The sequence below is a fragment of the Garra rufa genome, chromosome 4 (genome assembly GCF_049309525.1).
Source record: "Garra rufa chromosome 4, GarRuf1.0, whole genome shotgun sequence".
In the NCBI taxonomy this organism is placed as follows: domain Eukaryota; kingdom Metazoa; phylum Chordata; class Actinopteri; order Cypriniformes; family Cyprinidae; genus Garra; species Garra rufa.
In genome coordinates this window covers 22,791,135-22,805,235 of record NC_133364.1, presented here as the reverse complement: position 1 = coordinate 22,805,235, position 14,101 = coordinate 22,791,135, and the positions used below count along the sequence as shown (strand labels likewise).

Here is a 14,101-nt window from a genome sequence, read left to right as displayed (position 1 = left end):
TGCACACACAAACTCTCAACAGGGAGCACAAAATGAGGTTTGTAGCTGGACCGTGTGACTGCACAGCCAATCAGAAAGGAACTTTATTCAAATCCAGCTCCGCTGTGGTACACAATTCCAAGCCAAATACAGCTTTGAACAATGACACGACTGGAGGTGGATGCCAAAGAAAGTCTGCCATCTCGCTACGGCTTTCAAGGACGTGAGAGTCCTTCTGGCTCGACCCCATCCAATCGAGTGTGTGAATAAGATCTCGAGCGCACTCATTCGCTCTCCACCTTTTCCGTGACAAAAGAATACAGCATCAGACTTATCAGACTGGGCTCGCACAAAAATCTTACCAAGCTGCTTTAGGAAGCCATGCCAGGGAATCCAGACAATAATGACTCGGAGATTGGCATCTTGCATTTACGAAAGAATCTTATCATCCGTTTGCATTGCAGGACTGCAATAGTTTGGGTAGCACATTTTTATAACTATGACTCATGAAAACATCATAAATATGCATATACTTCATTGCATGTGCATGATTGTATTTTATTCTGCATATGACAGAATTCTCACTACGAGTTTACTCATTCAAAACCTTTAATGAACACAATTATTTCTAATTTTTATGATTTTATTCAAGTATCTAGGTGCTGGCTTAACGAGGGATATTAAGATTTTTAAAAATGCTAATTAATTTTCACAACACCCACATAAGGAAAATAAATTACTTATGCAAAGCTAAAGGGTGAATCTCACAAAACCTGTCAAGAACATTTCCATTTCATATTTCAACTGAAAGAAATAAGTGAAAATGGACAAAAATGGAAGCTTATTTAAGTTTTTCTTCTTTTTTTTGCACTGTGCCATCATTTTCAAGACAATTAAGTACCTTTCCCTCAAACCCAATTCACATTTCTCATTGTAATGCAATTTTTTGTTATCACACAATTCTTATTTTAATTATATTATTTAAATTGATAAATTAATTTAATTTGATTAAAAATGTAACCCTGGACCACAAACCAGTCATGCATAGCCTAGGTACATTTGTAGCAATAGCCAATAATACATTGTATGGCTCAAAATGATGGATTTTTCTTTTATGCCAAAAATCATTAGGATATTATGTTCCATGAGGATATTTTGTAAATTTCCTACCGTAAATATATTAAAACTTAATTTCTGATTAGTAATATGCATTGCTAAGAACTTCATTTGGACAACTTTACAGGCATTTTTCTCAATATTTTTGCACCCTCAGATTCCAGATTTGCAAATAGTTGTATTTTGGCCAAATATTGTCCTATCCTAACAAACCATACATCAATGCTAAGCTTATTTATTCAGCTTTAATTAAAAAAAGAGACTTATGACTGGTTTTGTGGTCCAGGGTCATAAATAATTAAATACAATAAATAAATAGTAGTGATATATTTGAAATAAAATGAATAATATAAAAATAAAGATCCTAAAAAAGCTTAATTTTCTTTATGCATAATATAATTTCTACATATATTATTATATATTTATATTTTTCATTCCTGACTAAAGGGTGAAATGTAGGGCAACTTCAACTCGTTTTCATGACATTCGTCCGTCCAGCAGTAAACATATATGAATAAATAGTCAATTTACATAGATGGCAACAGTAAGAGTAAACTGGTCATCAGCAGTAGTGGCACCACGCTGGTATTCTCTTCGAGCAGCCCAGGGCTCATTATCCCACTATTTGTCTGATCAGAATGTAATGTGAGCGTCTCTGACCAGCGAGGTTGTGTTGCCTGCTAACGCGAAGCTAACAGTAACATGATCTATCCCCAGGCGGCACGCCGCAGGGCCGAGTTACCCACTCTCACACTTGTTAACACGCCAAAACGGAACGAGAAACTCAATGTCTTAACAGGCGTGATTTGATTGAGAGTGCGCCGTGATTGTAAGCGTACGGGCCAAGCGGGGGGAAAATGATCCATCGGTGTAATACACCACACACTGGCAACCCAAACTAATGTGTTTTGACAGCACGCTGTTGGTCAATTAACCCTGGTACCAGAGCATGTTATACAGCACGAGAGAAAGACAACCCTGTTGCACTTCCAAAGATACTCTCTGCGTAAAGAAAAATTACTTGGAAGTGATTTATCATGCCATGTGCTTATGTTACAGTCCAGCAGATGGGCGGTAATTTCAATATCCATTTAGTAAAGTTTCAAGGGCGAAGGAACAATCTGAAAATGAAGCCTGGCTCATGAATATTCATTGTGATGTAATATTCACCTAGTATTCGAGACTGATATTCTAAATGCAGGCGAGTGGCTGCTAACCAGACTGCAATTAATATTATATATTATTACACATTTTCTTTACAAAACTACACTACCAGTCAAAAGTTTTTGAACACTAAGATTTTTTAATTTTTTTAAAGAAGTCTCTTCTGGTCACCAAACCTGCATTTATTTGATCCGAAGTAGAACAAAAACTGTAAAATTCTGAAATATTTTTACTATTTAAAATAACTGTTTTCTATTTGAATATATTTTAAAATGTAATTTATTCCTGTGATTTCAAAGCTGATTTTTTAGTATCATTACTCCAGTCACACGATACTTCAGAAGTCGTTCTAATATTCTGATTTGCTGCTCAAAAAACATTTAATAGGAAAAATTGTACAATTCTGAAATATATTTACTATTTAAAATAACTGTTTTCTATTTGAATATATTTTAAAATGTAATTTATTCCTGTGATTTCAAACCAGAATTTTTAGCATCATTACTTCTGTCACATGATCCTTCAGAAATCGTTCTAATATTCTGATTTGCTGCTCAAAAAAAAAAACATTTAACAGGAAGAACAGTAAAATTCTGAAATATTTTTACTATTTAAAATAACTGTTTTCTATTTGAATATATATTTCAAAATGTAATTTATTCCTGTGATCAAAGCTAAAATTTCAGCATCATTAATTTAGTCTACAGTGTCATATAATCCTTCAGAAATCATTCTAATATGCTAATTTTCTGTTCAAGAAACATTTTATTATTACTATTATCAAAAGAGTTGAGCATGTTTTTTCAGGATTCTTTGATGAATAGAAAGATCCAACGATCAGCATTTATCTGAAATACAAAGCTTTTGTAACATCATACACTATACCTTTCAAAAGCTTGGAGTCAGTATAATTTTTTGGGGGAAAGCAATTATTTATAGAAATTAATACTATTTTATTTTTCAAGGATGCTTTAAATTGATCAAAAGTGATGATAAATTCATTTATAATGTTACAAAAGATTTATATTCTAGATAAATAAAGTTCTTTTGAACTTTCCATTCATCAAAGAAACTTAAAAAAATTCTACTCAGAAGTTTTGAAGATAATAAATGTTTTTGAGCAGCAAATCAGAATATTAGAATGATCTGAATGATGCTACTGGAATAAGCTAAAAATTCAGCTTTGAAATCACAGGAATAAATCTAATAAAAAAAAAAAGAAAGAAAAAAAAGTTTTGCTGTACTTTGGATTAAATAAAGGACCCTGCAGGCTTGGTGAGCAGAAGGCTTCCTTAAAAAAAAAAAAAACATTAAAAATCTTACTGTTGTGTAAATCCAAAGATAAACTTACAATTTTCTGAAAGCAGCGGAAAGTGTTTGAAAATCATATTAAAAAACCATCCAAGGTTTTCGCACCATTGCTGAACAACCGCGCCATGTCGTACCATTTAATGTCCGTCCCAAACATCCCACGAGACTCATATAAGAAAATATTTGAGGGGGAAAAAGAAAGACAAGTGTGATAACAGTTCATGTGATATTGCGAGCAGATTAATATCAACCCTCTCATATCCTCTGTCAGCAGCATCCAGATCAGATCATATCTTTTGTTATTACAGACGGTGCTGTTGTTTGGTCTGTGATGTGCGAAGCGCTCGGACGGTGAGTGACACCAATGATGAGACTCTGACTGAAAACTGATAATATCATTGATTATGGTGCTGGAAATATCAGGGACGACAGCTATGAGGGACAACAAACAAACCAAAACCCCTCATTCTCCATCTCATTTGTCTGTTCTCATCTGTTGACTGCTAATTGGACGTCTGTCATCCCATTTGTCAAGATAATGTGTTTAGTGAAACACAGGGAACAACAAACTTCACTACGTTTTAGTAGCTCCGGGGTATATACTGTATATCAAGGGCGTTTCCTCCCAGGAGGGAAGGGTGTCTTCTGATACTGGATGCAAAAATAAAACAATGCCAAGATTATAAAATATGACATTAAAAAGTGTATACATCATTTGTTTTTCTACAGTAGCAAGTAAAGTTACAGCCTCCCCTGAGCCCACTGAATTTTAACAGACACCCTAAAGCATGCGGTGGGTTTGTTGGGGGGTAATTGAGAATGAATGGGGGAAAGTCACATGAGAAGAGGCAGTGCCTCCATCATGATATGATTGGATATGACTGGTTATGTTCGGCTGATAAATCGACCTTGTGTTTGTGCAAGTTCCACGAATTAGTCTGAATGAACAATATAATGGCGTTAATGGGAAGACTAATTTTAAAAAGTATGTGAACAACTCACAAAGTCAGATATAGCCACTTTGTTACATCAAAACAAGACGATCTGATCTGTGGGAGTTCACAAATCATTTTAATATGCTGATTTGGCACTCAAGACAAGTTTCTTGTTATTATAAATGTTGAAAACAATTGAGTACACTTTTTCAGGATTCTTTGTTTGAAACACATTTGTTTGAAATATAAATCTTTTGTAATATTACATTTGTTTTTAATGTTTTGTAGCTTTACATATTACAATTTTGAAGCTGCTTCTCCTGCACTGGAGGGAAAAATATGCCTTTTCTCATATGTTTGTTTACTACTGTAATGCAGTTTTAACTTGTTTTAAATGAGATTATCTCTTTCTCCAAACGGCTTTATAATGCGAAGCAGGCAGACGGAGAGGGCTGGGGTTTTATTTTTGTTTGTTTACATAATTCAATTTCAAGGGAGCAGGGTTGACAGGCCTGGTAACCTTCAGATGTCCTCTGGGGCGGTCTTTGGGGCAGCAGGGAAAAGGGGAAGAGAGGGAGATGGGATTAGGTCAAAGGTCATCAGAATGGGAAGGCTAGCTGCTCCATCTGTCAAGCTTTTGGCTGATGAGGTGTTTGGCACTCTGTTTCAGTTTGCCTCCTGTTGCTGACTATGACTGCGGCTTTTCAACACAATCCTGCTGAACAACTGATACACATCACACTTTACAAACAAACATGGAGGACTCACAACTTTTCATACCTTGGTCATTCTTGTCATTTCTGTAGCTGGACTAGTAGAACATGACAACAGAGCAGCCAAGGTCATGAGTTCACAGGAAATACACACAAATATTGATAAAATGTATATATTTGAAGCAATTGCAAAATTTACCTCTTGACATACTGTACCCTTAATTCCATAATGCATTGCTATGAACTGAGGGAAGTGTTTATTTCAAAAATAACTGTTTCCATTTAGTACAGAAACATGTCTTTAACTAGAAAATGTTTTTATTTCATTAAAAACTTTACTGCACTGTATTTTGTGGCAGTTAGAGATTATTGAATGCTGAAGTTATTGCTATAATGAGAACAAAATAAGAAAAAAAAAGAAGATTTTTTTAAAATATTATGTCATTTAGTAGAGAACAAATATTGGGTTGGTTGACCTGGAGACCTGACTACTCTACTTTCTTATCAAAAATAAAGTCGAAAGAGTCTACAAAAATATAATTATATAAATTATGTATATACACTACCAGTCAAAAGTTTTTGAACAGTAAGACTTTTAATGTTCTCAAAGAAGTCTCTTCTGCTCAACAAGCCTGTACAGCAAAAACAGTACAATTTTGAAATATTTTTACTATTTAAAATAATTGCTTTCTATTTGAATATATTTTCAAGTGTAATTTATTTCTGTGATTTCAAAGTTGAATTTTAGCATCATTAAAGTTAGAAATCATTGTAATATTCTGATTTTGCTGCTCAAAAATATTATTATATTATTATTATGTTAAACAGCTGAGTAGAATTTTTTCAGGTTTCTTTGATGAATAGAAAGTTCAGAAGAACAGCATATATCTTCTGTAACATTATAAATGTCTTTATCATCACTTTTGATCAATTTAAAGCATCCTTGCTAAATAAAAGTTTTAACTTCTATAATTTATTTTTGAATGGTATAGTGTATAATGTTACAGGAGCTTTCTATTTCAGACAAATGCTGATCTTTGGATTGTTCTATTCATGAAAGAATTCTGAAAAAATGTACTTAACTGTTTTAAATGTACTGTTTATATTGATATAAATATGATATAATAATAATAATAATAATAATAATAATAATAATAAAACGTTTCCTGAACAGCAAATCATCATAATAGAATGATTTCTGAAGGATCATGTGAAGAATGGAGTAATGATGCTGAAAATGTAGCTTTAATCGCAGAAACGAATTATATTTTCAAATATATTCAAATAGTAATTCTTTAAAATACATTAAAAATCTTACTATTCAAAAACTTTTGATTGCTAGTGTAAATATACAGAAATATATAATGCAAGTTAGTGAAACAATTTTCTATTTATTTTTTAAGATACAAAAGTAACTACAGAAAATAGTTTAATTAAAATTTACTTTTGGCCATTATTTGTGGATGCTATACATGTGCCGGCGTATAGCATTTTTTGTGAGTCTTTCGTGAGCTGCTGTCTAAAAAAGCATTTTAATTCAGACACTAATAAGATTTCATTTACAATATAGCTAGCTTTGTAGATAGTAGACAGCTCACTAGGGATTGAAACAGAGCCAATCCATGTACAACAATGTGGCCAATCACAAGACAGACAAGTTTTTGATGCTTGCGATCCAATTAAAATGCAAATACATGTAGATTTCTTGCAATAATAGCAATTTATAAAATTTGACTATTAATTTGTAGTTAATGTTCAAAGCACATTCCCAGTCAAGTTCGCATTTTAACAAGAATGAAATGAACATTGATTGTGGTGTTTGATAGAACATCAGAAATTTGCAGAGATCAAGGGGGCATTGTGTTGGGGATCAGGGTAGCCAGTGTGCAAGAGTGTTTCAGAGGCTGGACAGAGTGTGTTCATTATTCACAGTAATTGCGGCAGAGCTGAATAATGTCTCAAACTGTCTCTGTGCGGCGAGGTTAATTATCATCCAAAACAGACGCCTTGAGCTTGAGCAGCAGAGCGTTGGGAGAATAACCAGAGCTGTTGTGTTACAGTCATTTTCTTTTGTTGCTCCGAGTCAACCAAGCTGTCTAGCCACAGCGGTGCGGAGACCTTTTCCGAGCCAAGATGGTCGGGTTCAAACTGTTGAACCTGTCAACCGGCCCAGAGGCTTGAGGGGAACGTTCTCGAAGGGAGCCGTGACAAAGCGAGTGTGGCGTACTGAGAGCTACCTGTCGGAGTGATTCTACACGCAGGAGCGTTTGCGACGGCCGCCGTAGAACGGATGTGATGTTGTGTGACCGTAAGGGTTGAGGGAACGTTAGTAATCAGGTTATAGATAAACCCTTTTGAATATGCCACCATCTGAGACTTTGTGCAAATTGGTAGGAAAATAAATTGCCTGTTTATTTACATTTACCCTCAGTCTGAAGTACCAGGGAGTAATTGGGTGTTTCTTTGGGCATTTTTAATGTTTCTAAGGGTGGATTATGGAAGCTGATTTCAATCTTTTTCTTTTTGTTACATAATTTCATTTTTTCCCCAACTTTTCAAATGCCTTTTATGTATAGATATTATTGCTGTACCCTTGTCCCAGCACACTTTCAATCTTAAACTGTCAAAATCTATTATAATAGTACATGTTTGAAACAACAGTCATGTAAAAAGAGTAAACCAGTCAGCAGAGCCCTATGATTTCTGCAATGTGGAAAACTAAATCAAAATGTGAGTGTCTGTAAATATTAGGCCACAAAAATTCTATTTAAATACGAATCCTGCACGTTCTGCATGTCTCTATGTGAATGAATGGTGCAGACACACAGTTTCGTTTACAACACTCTTACTTGTGGTGTTTTAAGCCTCTGCTGCCTCAATATACGAGTATATGAACACATGAACATAATATCAGAACTTTTCTGAGAGTCACTTCATGAGGATTGTATTACTTCTTATGAGAAAAACCTTCGTCATATCATATACAAACAGAAACTTAATGATCTTCACGGCAATCCGTCAAAATAAAAGTTTGGTTTAAATTGAAAAAACTGTGACAGAAATATATTACTTAATGTAATGATAGTACTACTATGAATAACAAAACTATTATTAAAACATTATTTTTTAAGGATTTTTTTTTACCAGAGAAATTATTTACCGGAATGTATTTACCAGAAAAAATTAAAAACAGTATTTCTGGAAACAAAAAAAAAAAAAAAAAGATTTTTTTTTATAAAATCAATTATTTAGACATGCTTTTATTATTACAATTTAATGAAAACATTAAAATGAAATCCAGAAAATGAATGCAATAAATTAAGGTAATTAATTCATTAATGCAAAACACAGAATGGCATACAAATTCCATAGGGCCTTAAAAATTTATTTTTTAGCACTTTTAATAAATTGCTGTTAAATTGTGTATGTTTTATAATTTTAATTAATTAGACATACTTTTTTTAATTTATAGAATCTAGAAAAATTAAATTGAAAAATTACAACGGAAAAAACAGAATTTGGGAAAAAATAAAATGGATTTTATAGGGCCCTTCTATCATAACAAACAAACAATAAACTAAAATGAATTAAATCCATTTTATAAAAAAATGCTGTCTCCTGAATGTTTCCACCACAGCCAATAATTTTCACCCTAATAAAGTTTTTTTTAAAGGTTTTGTTGTTGTTGTTGTTGTTGTTTAATCAACAAGTACTTTTCATGTTTACCAAGAAAAACAACAACCTGATCTCATGACGAAAACATACCTGTGGGAAAGTTTTCGCAAGATGTGAAATACGTACCGCCATGTACGTTTTGTGACATATTCGATGTGAAATATGGAGCTAAAAGAGTGTTCGATTAAATGTACAAAAAGCCCTCCAAAAGTTTGTAAACACCCCTGGCAAAGTGTGGTTTTGGACGATATCAGCATAGTGTGAATCATCTTTGGGCAATCCTTCAGGAGGCTTGGAGTAATATATCAAGTCAATGTTTGAATAAACTGACAGCTTGGATGCCCAGATTATGCAGAGCTGTAATAGCCGCTAATGGTGGATATTTTGATGAATCGAAAATTTTTAGTTTTTCTATGTATAAACTGTTTATGTAATAAAATGTTTTTGTAGTTTGTGTTGTGTTATCAGTGCAAAATTATCACAAATTAAAAAGGATTCATGCCAATATTGTCCAAAACCCCACTTTTCTAGGGCGTTTCCAAACATTTGGAGAGCAGTGTACATATGATACGTTTTACGTGACGTTGGTTTTGTACGTCACCACAGTCTGACTTGAAATGTCCGTTGAGTGGTGCTATAACTCTATATGCTCAGTGATGTTTTAAAATAACCATTTGCGCTACACCTAAACCTACCCGATAGTATGAACACAAGCAAAAATTGCAAAAATGCAATCTCAAGCATACTGTTTTAGCTTGCTTTTTAATCTCTCATCTCTCAGCCCATTCATCGTGAGTCATGTTTTTCACGGGATTCGTACTCAAGGATTCCACATCCCAAATCCAATTCCGTGCCAGTTACGTCCGGAAAGCAAAACATACGCAGCTGTTCGTAGCTGCTCGTTATTCATGCCTCTAGTGTTCATTTCTGTTGGAAACTGCAGTGATATGTACTTATTGTACGTATTTTACAACTTTTGCGAAAAAGTTCCCACAGGTACGTTTTTGTCATGAGATCAGGTAGAAGAAAACAGTGTCATTGAAGAGCATGAAATACAAAAATGAGGAAAACTAAGGAAAATAAATGTGTCTTCTACAATGTATGCATATCCAGTAAAGTAAACAACTCTACTAACACCTTACTAAAACAAATTAAACAAGTGTGCAAAAGTATGTTTCAAGAAAGTCTTTTCAAAGAGCCTAAAGTGCCAGAGAAGCACTCAGCTCTGGCATTGAAAACGATGTCAAACAGTATTCATCTTCATGTTTTGCCTACATAGCGCTATGACAGAAAGGCAGAAGTACATTTTTATCATCACTGCGCAGCATCTGTCTGTGCTCCTCTGTTGTTTGCTGCGCTAGACGGCAGGTCGTGACAGGTCCATGCGTCTTACTTTTACATGCGGCACCTGCACATATTCAACACAGTGGATTATATTGGCGCAGAACAGCTCAAGTATTGTGCATCTGGACTCGCACATTCATCACTAATGCAAGTCCGTCAGGGTTCCTGGATGCCTCGGTCAATACAGCACCCTTCTCCCCAGGCATTCATCAGCCCAGGCACCGGTTGGCACGGAGGCGACGTGCGTGTGATGGAGGGAGGAGGCTAAAACAGTAATTTAAGCCACTGTAATGGAGTGTCTTTTTCTGGCTGGATCTCAGAAGGGGCATATCTGTCTGAGTCAAATGCGGCAACCCTTTATTTTACAGTTGTCTGCAGGAAGGCAAAGTGATAATTAATGTGGTGAATGTGTCTCCAAGTGCGAAAGCTAGGGTGGAAGTGAAAGTGTACGTGTGTGAGAGTGTGACTGAGAGTGAGAGCGAAGTCGCATGTGTGAAATTGAGTATGAGAGATAGAAAGATGGGTAAAATGAGCAGACACCTATAGCAAGGTACCGTAGGTGTAGAGGAGGACTCTGGTCTTTCTCAGGCCTTGCCAATGGTGTCACTACCTTCATGTAGCTCTAAATGCAATTCTGTCATCACCTCTGCTACATCCACTACCAGTCAAAAGTTCTTGAACGGTAAGACTTTTAATGTTTTTAAAAAATTTTAACTTATTCTTGTGATTTCCAAGCTAAATTATAGCATTGTTACTCCAGTCATATGATCCTTCAGAAATCATTGTAATATTCTGATTTGCTGCACAAAGAACATTTATTATTATTATTATTATTATTATTATTATTATTATTATTATTATTATGTTAAAAATTTTCAGGTTTCTTTGATAAATAGAAAGTTCAGAAGAATAATTATCTAAAATAGAAATCTTTTGTAACATTATAAATGTCTTTACTATCATTTTGATCAATTTAAAGCATCTTTGCTAAATAAAGGTTTTCTTTTATTTAAGTTTAATTTATATTAACTCCAAGCTTTTGAATGGTATAGTTTATGAAGCTTTTTATTTAAGATAAATGCTGATCTTTGGATGTTTCTATCCATCAAAGAATCCTGAATAAGGTTATTCAACGGTTTTAAATATTGATAATAATAAAAAATGTTTCTTCAACAGCAAATCAGCATATTACAATGATTTCTAAAGGATCATATGACACTGAAGACTGGAATAATGATGGTAAGAAATGTAGCTTTGATCACAGGAATAAATTACATTTTAAAATATATTCAAATGGAAAACAGTTATTTTAAACAGTAAAAATATTGCAAAATTTTTCTGTTTTTTTTTTCTTGGTGAGCAGAAGAGACTTCTTTAAAAAACATTAAAAAATCTTACTGTTCAAAAACTTTTGACTGGTAGTGTACATGAGTAAACCTTAGCACAATACTGTGTAAGGTTACACTTGAGCTTCTTGAGTGCTTCTCATTCATTACAACTTAGAAAAACATCACAAATCAGTTATTTATAAGGCTTTATATTGGTTATAATGCTGCATTAGAAGGTAGCTCAATATTAACACAATAGGTTTAATAGTTTGCCAAACTTTATGGAGTTACTTTTAAATTTAGAGATGATTTGTAGCTACTTTCAACTAAACATTTTTTTTTTTTTTAATTTGTGTTGGCTTTACGTTTCAGAGACTGTTGCACCAGTATCTATTAAAAAGCACTCTTTTGGACATAAAAGCACCTAGCTGAAGAAACTCCCACGCACAAACAGCTGCAGCTGTTTCAGCGTTTACTTAAAAATATGAATGAGTGTACAGTGAATTGGTTGGTTTTAGATGCCTGAATTTAGCTCTATGATTGACAGTGAGAGCTGCAGTGTGTTGTGGACCGAGGCACAGGGCACTTAGACAAACAAAGGCACGCAAATAACAAAACTCATTTACTTGCTTATTTACAATTAGAATGAGAAGGAACATGTTTGGTGGCCGCCTGTTTCTCAAGCTCATTATTTTTCAGCACTGGGTGAACAATGGAAGTTAAAAAAATGGAAAGAAAATAATCAAAAATGGATCTGACAGACCTTGCCATTCATTATTAATGCTAGGGCTCAATCAGTGCTACTCAGGGTTTCACTTTTAATGTCAAAATGCAAAATTAAAATAGCATACTTAAGGAAAATATAATCAAGCAAGGACCTTTAAGTGTAGTTTAATTTTAACATTTTACTCACGTGGGATTTTGTGCAGTTCATTCATGAACTTGTCTTTGACTTTGGAGAACATCTCATCTTTGGTCTCGCGGGGACCGGGTCCTGCTGCCTCTGTGCTGTTGCCCGGTACCTCAGGCGCTGCACTAGGTGCAGGGTTTCCCACCAGAGCCTCCCTTCGACTCATCGCTGGACGTGGCAGCCAGGCAGAAGCTAACCAAGGAAAGATAAAAGAGGGTTACCGTTATTATCTAGAATATTAATAAGGAAACATAAGGTGCCATTCACAATTCTTCCAATATCTTTGTCTGCTGGTTAATGTATACCACACAAATTTATAGGAGCCTACAAATATGGCATGATACATTTATGTTGGACAAATTTGGGAAAGATAAATTGATTCATTCCACAGATTTGAATCTTTTGATTCTGTTAAAATGAAGGAAAATTCTCCAAATAGTTAACCTCTTTGGTGCCCCGAGTTTGAATTTCCAAAATTTTAAATCCGGCTGCAAACGATCCCAAATGCGGTTGTAGATGAGTGTTTGAGGTTAAAAAGTATATAAATTGTAAAAAAAATAAAAAATAATAATAAAAAAATAACGAGATAACACCCTTATTCATTTCAAACTCAAGTTCAAAGTCCACTATACTGTACGGAGAAAAATCCTGAAATGTTTTCCTTTAAAAAACATAATTTCATTACGACTGAAGAAAGAAAGACATAAACATCTTGGATGACAAAGGGGTGAGTACATTTTCTGTACATTTTTGTTCTGGAAGTGAACTTCTTTAAACAAAGACTCATTCACATTCACTCCATTGAATGTGATTCATTCATGCGTATTATAAGTGAGTCACTGAATTATTCACTTAACTGTCACTAATTCTGCATACCACTGTTGAAGCTTACAGCCAAACCTTATAAACAGGAAATGCTCACATGTGAAACTGAATGAAAAACATAATTTTTTTTGTTTAGTCATAATTGGTGAGAGCATTCTTGTTCACAAACATGTTTTAGTTCATCCTGTTCATTAATGAACAAAATTCAGTGAGTCTCGTTCAGACTCAAAACACTCACTTTTTTTGTTAACTTTGCTTGTTCAAACAATGTAATACTCTTTTTTTAGCCAGACAGGAAATTTGCTAAAGTCTTTTGAAGCCATCAGTCACACACTTTCAGTGCATGAAAGCAAAAGTCGTTCACTTAAAAGAGTCGTTCAAAAAGACTGAGTTGTTCACAACACCACTAATAGGGGATATAGATAGAAGCGGATAACAGGTCAGGAAGTGAGAGATGGAGTGAGAATGAGAAAGATGAAAACTCCAGTGTGTGAGCGTCTAATTTAGTGTGCGAGGAAGGTGGAGAATGAGGTGTGATTTCAACGGGAAGCCTCGACTGCAGCATGCACTGAACGAACACACTGCAAGGTGTGTTTAGCTGTTTAAACATCCTCCCCATCCATCCTTCCTAATCTCTCGCTCGCGTTTACTCAGTCCTCTGTTCATTTACTCACTCCCTTGCCTACAGACTCTCTCTGCTTCACCAGTTCATGTTATATCTCTCTCGCCAGTGACCCCAGGAGGTTCTGAAGGTCCACGGTAGGTCGTAGTATGTGCTGATGAACAGCGAGCAGACTGTGA

At 34.6% G+C, this 14,101-nt stretch overlaps 1 protein-coding gene across 4 annotated transcripts in view; it reads right to left on the bottom strand.

The window, feature by feature from the left end:
* Positions 1-14,101, bottom strand: part of syt1a (synaptotagmin Ia) — a 263,471-nt gene that overhangs the window by 40,153 nt on the left and 209,217 nt on the right. For all 4 annotated transcript variants that reach the window (XM_073838863.1, XM_073838866.1, XM_073838865.1 and 1 more), the window contains one exon: positions 12,479-12,667. In XM_073838863.1, the coding sequence (XP_073694964.1) occupies positions 12,479-12,641 (163 nt within the window). In that variant the 5' untranslated portion in view covers positions 12,642-12,667. The remainder of the gene's footprint in view (positions 1-12,478; positions 12,668-14,101) is intronic.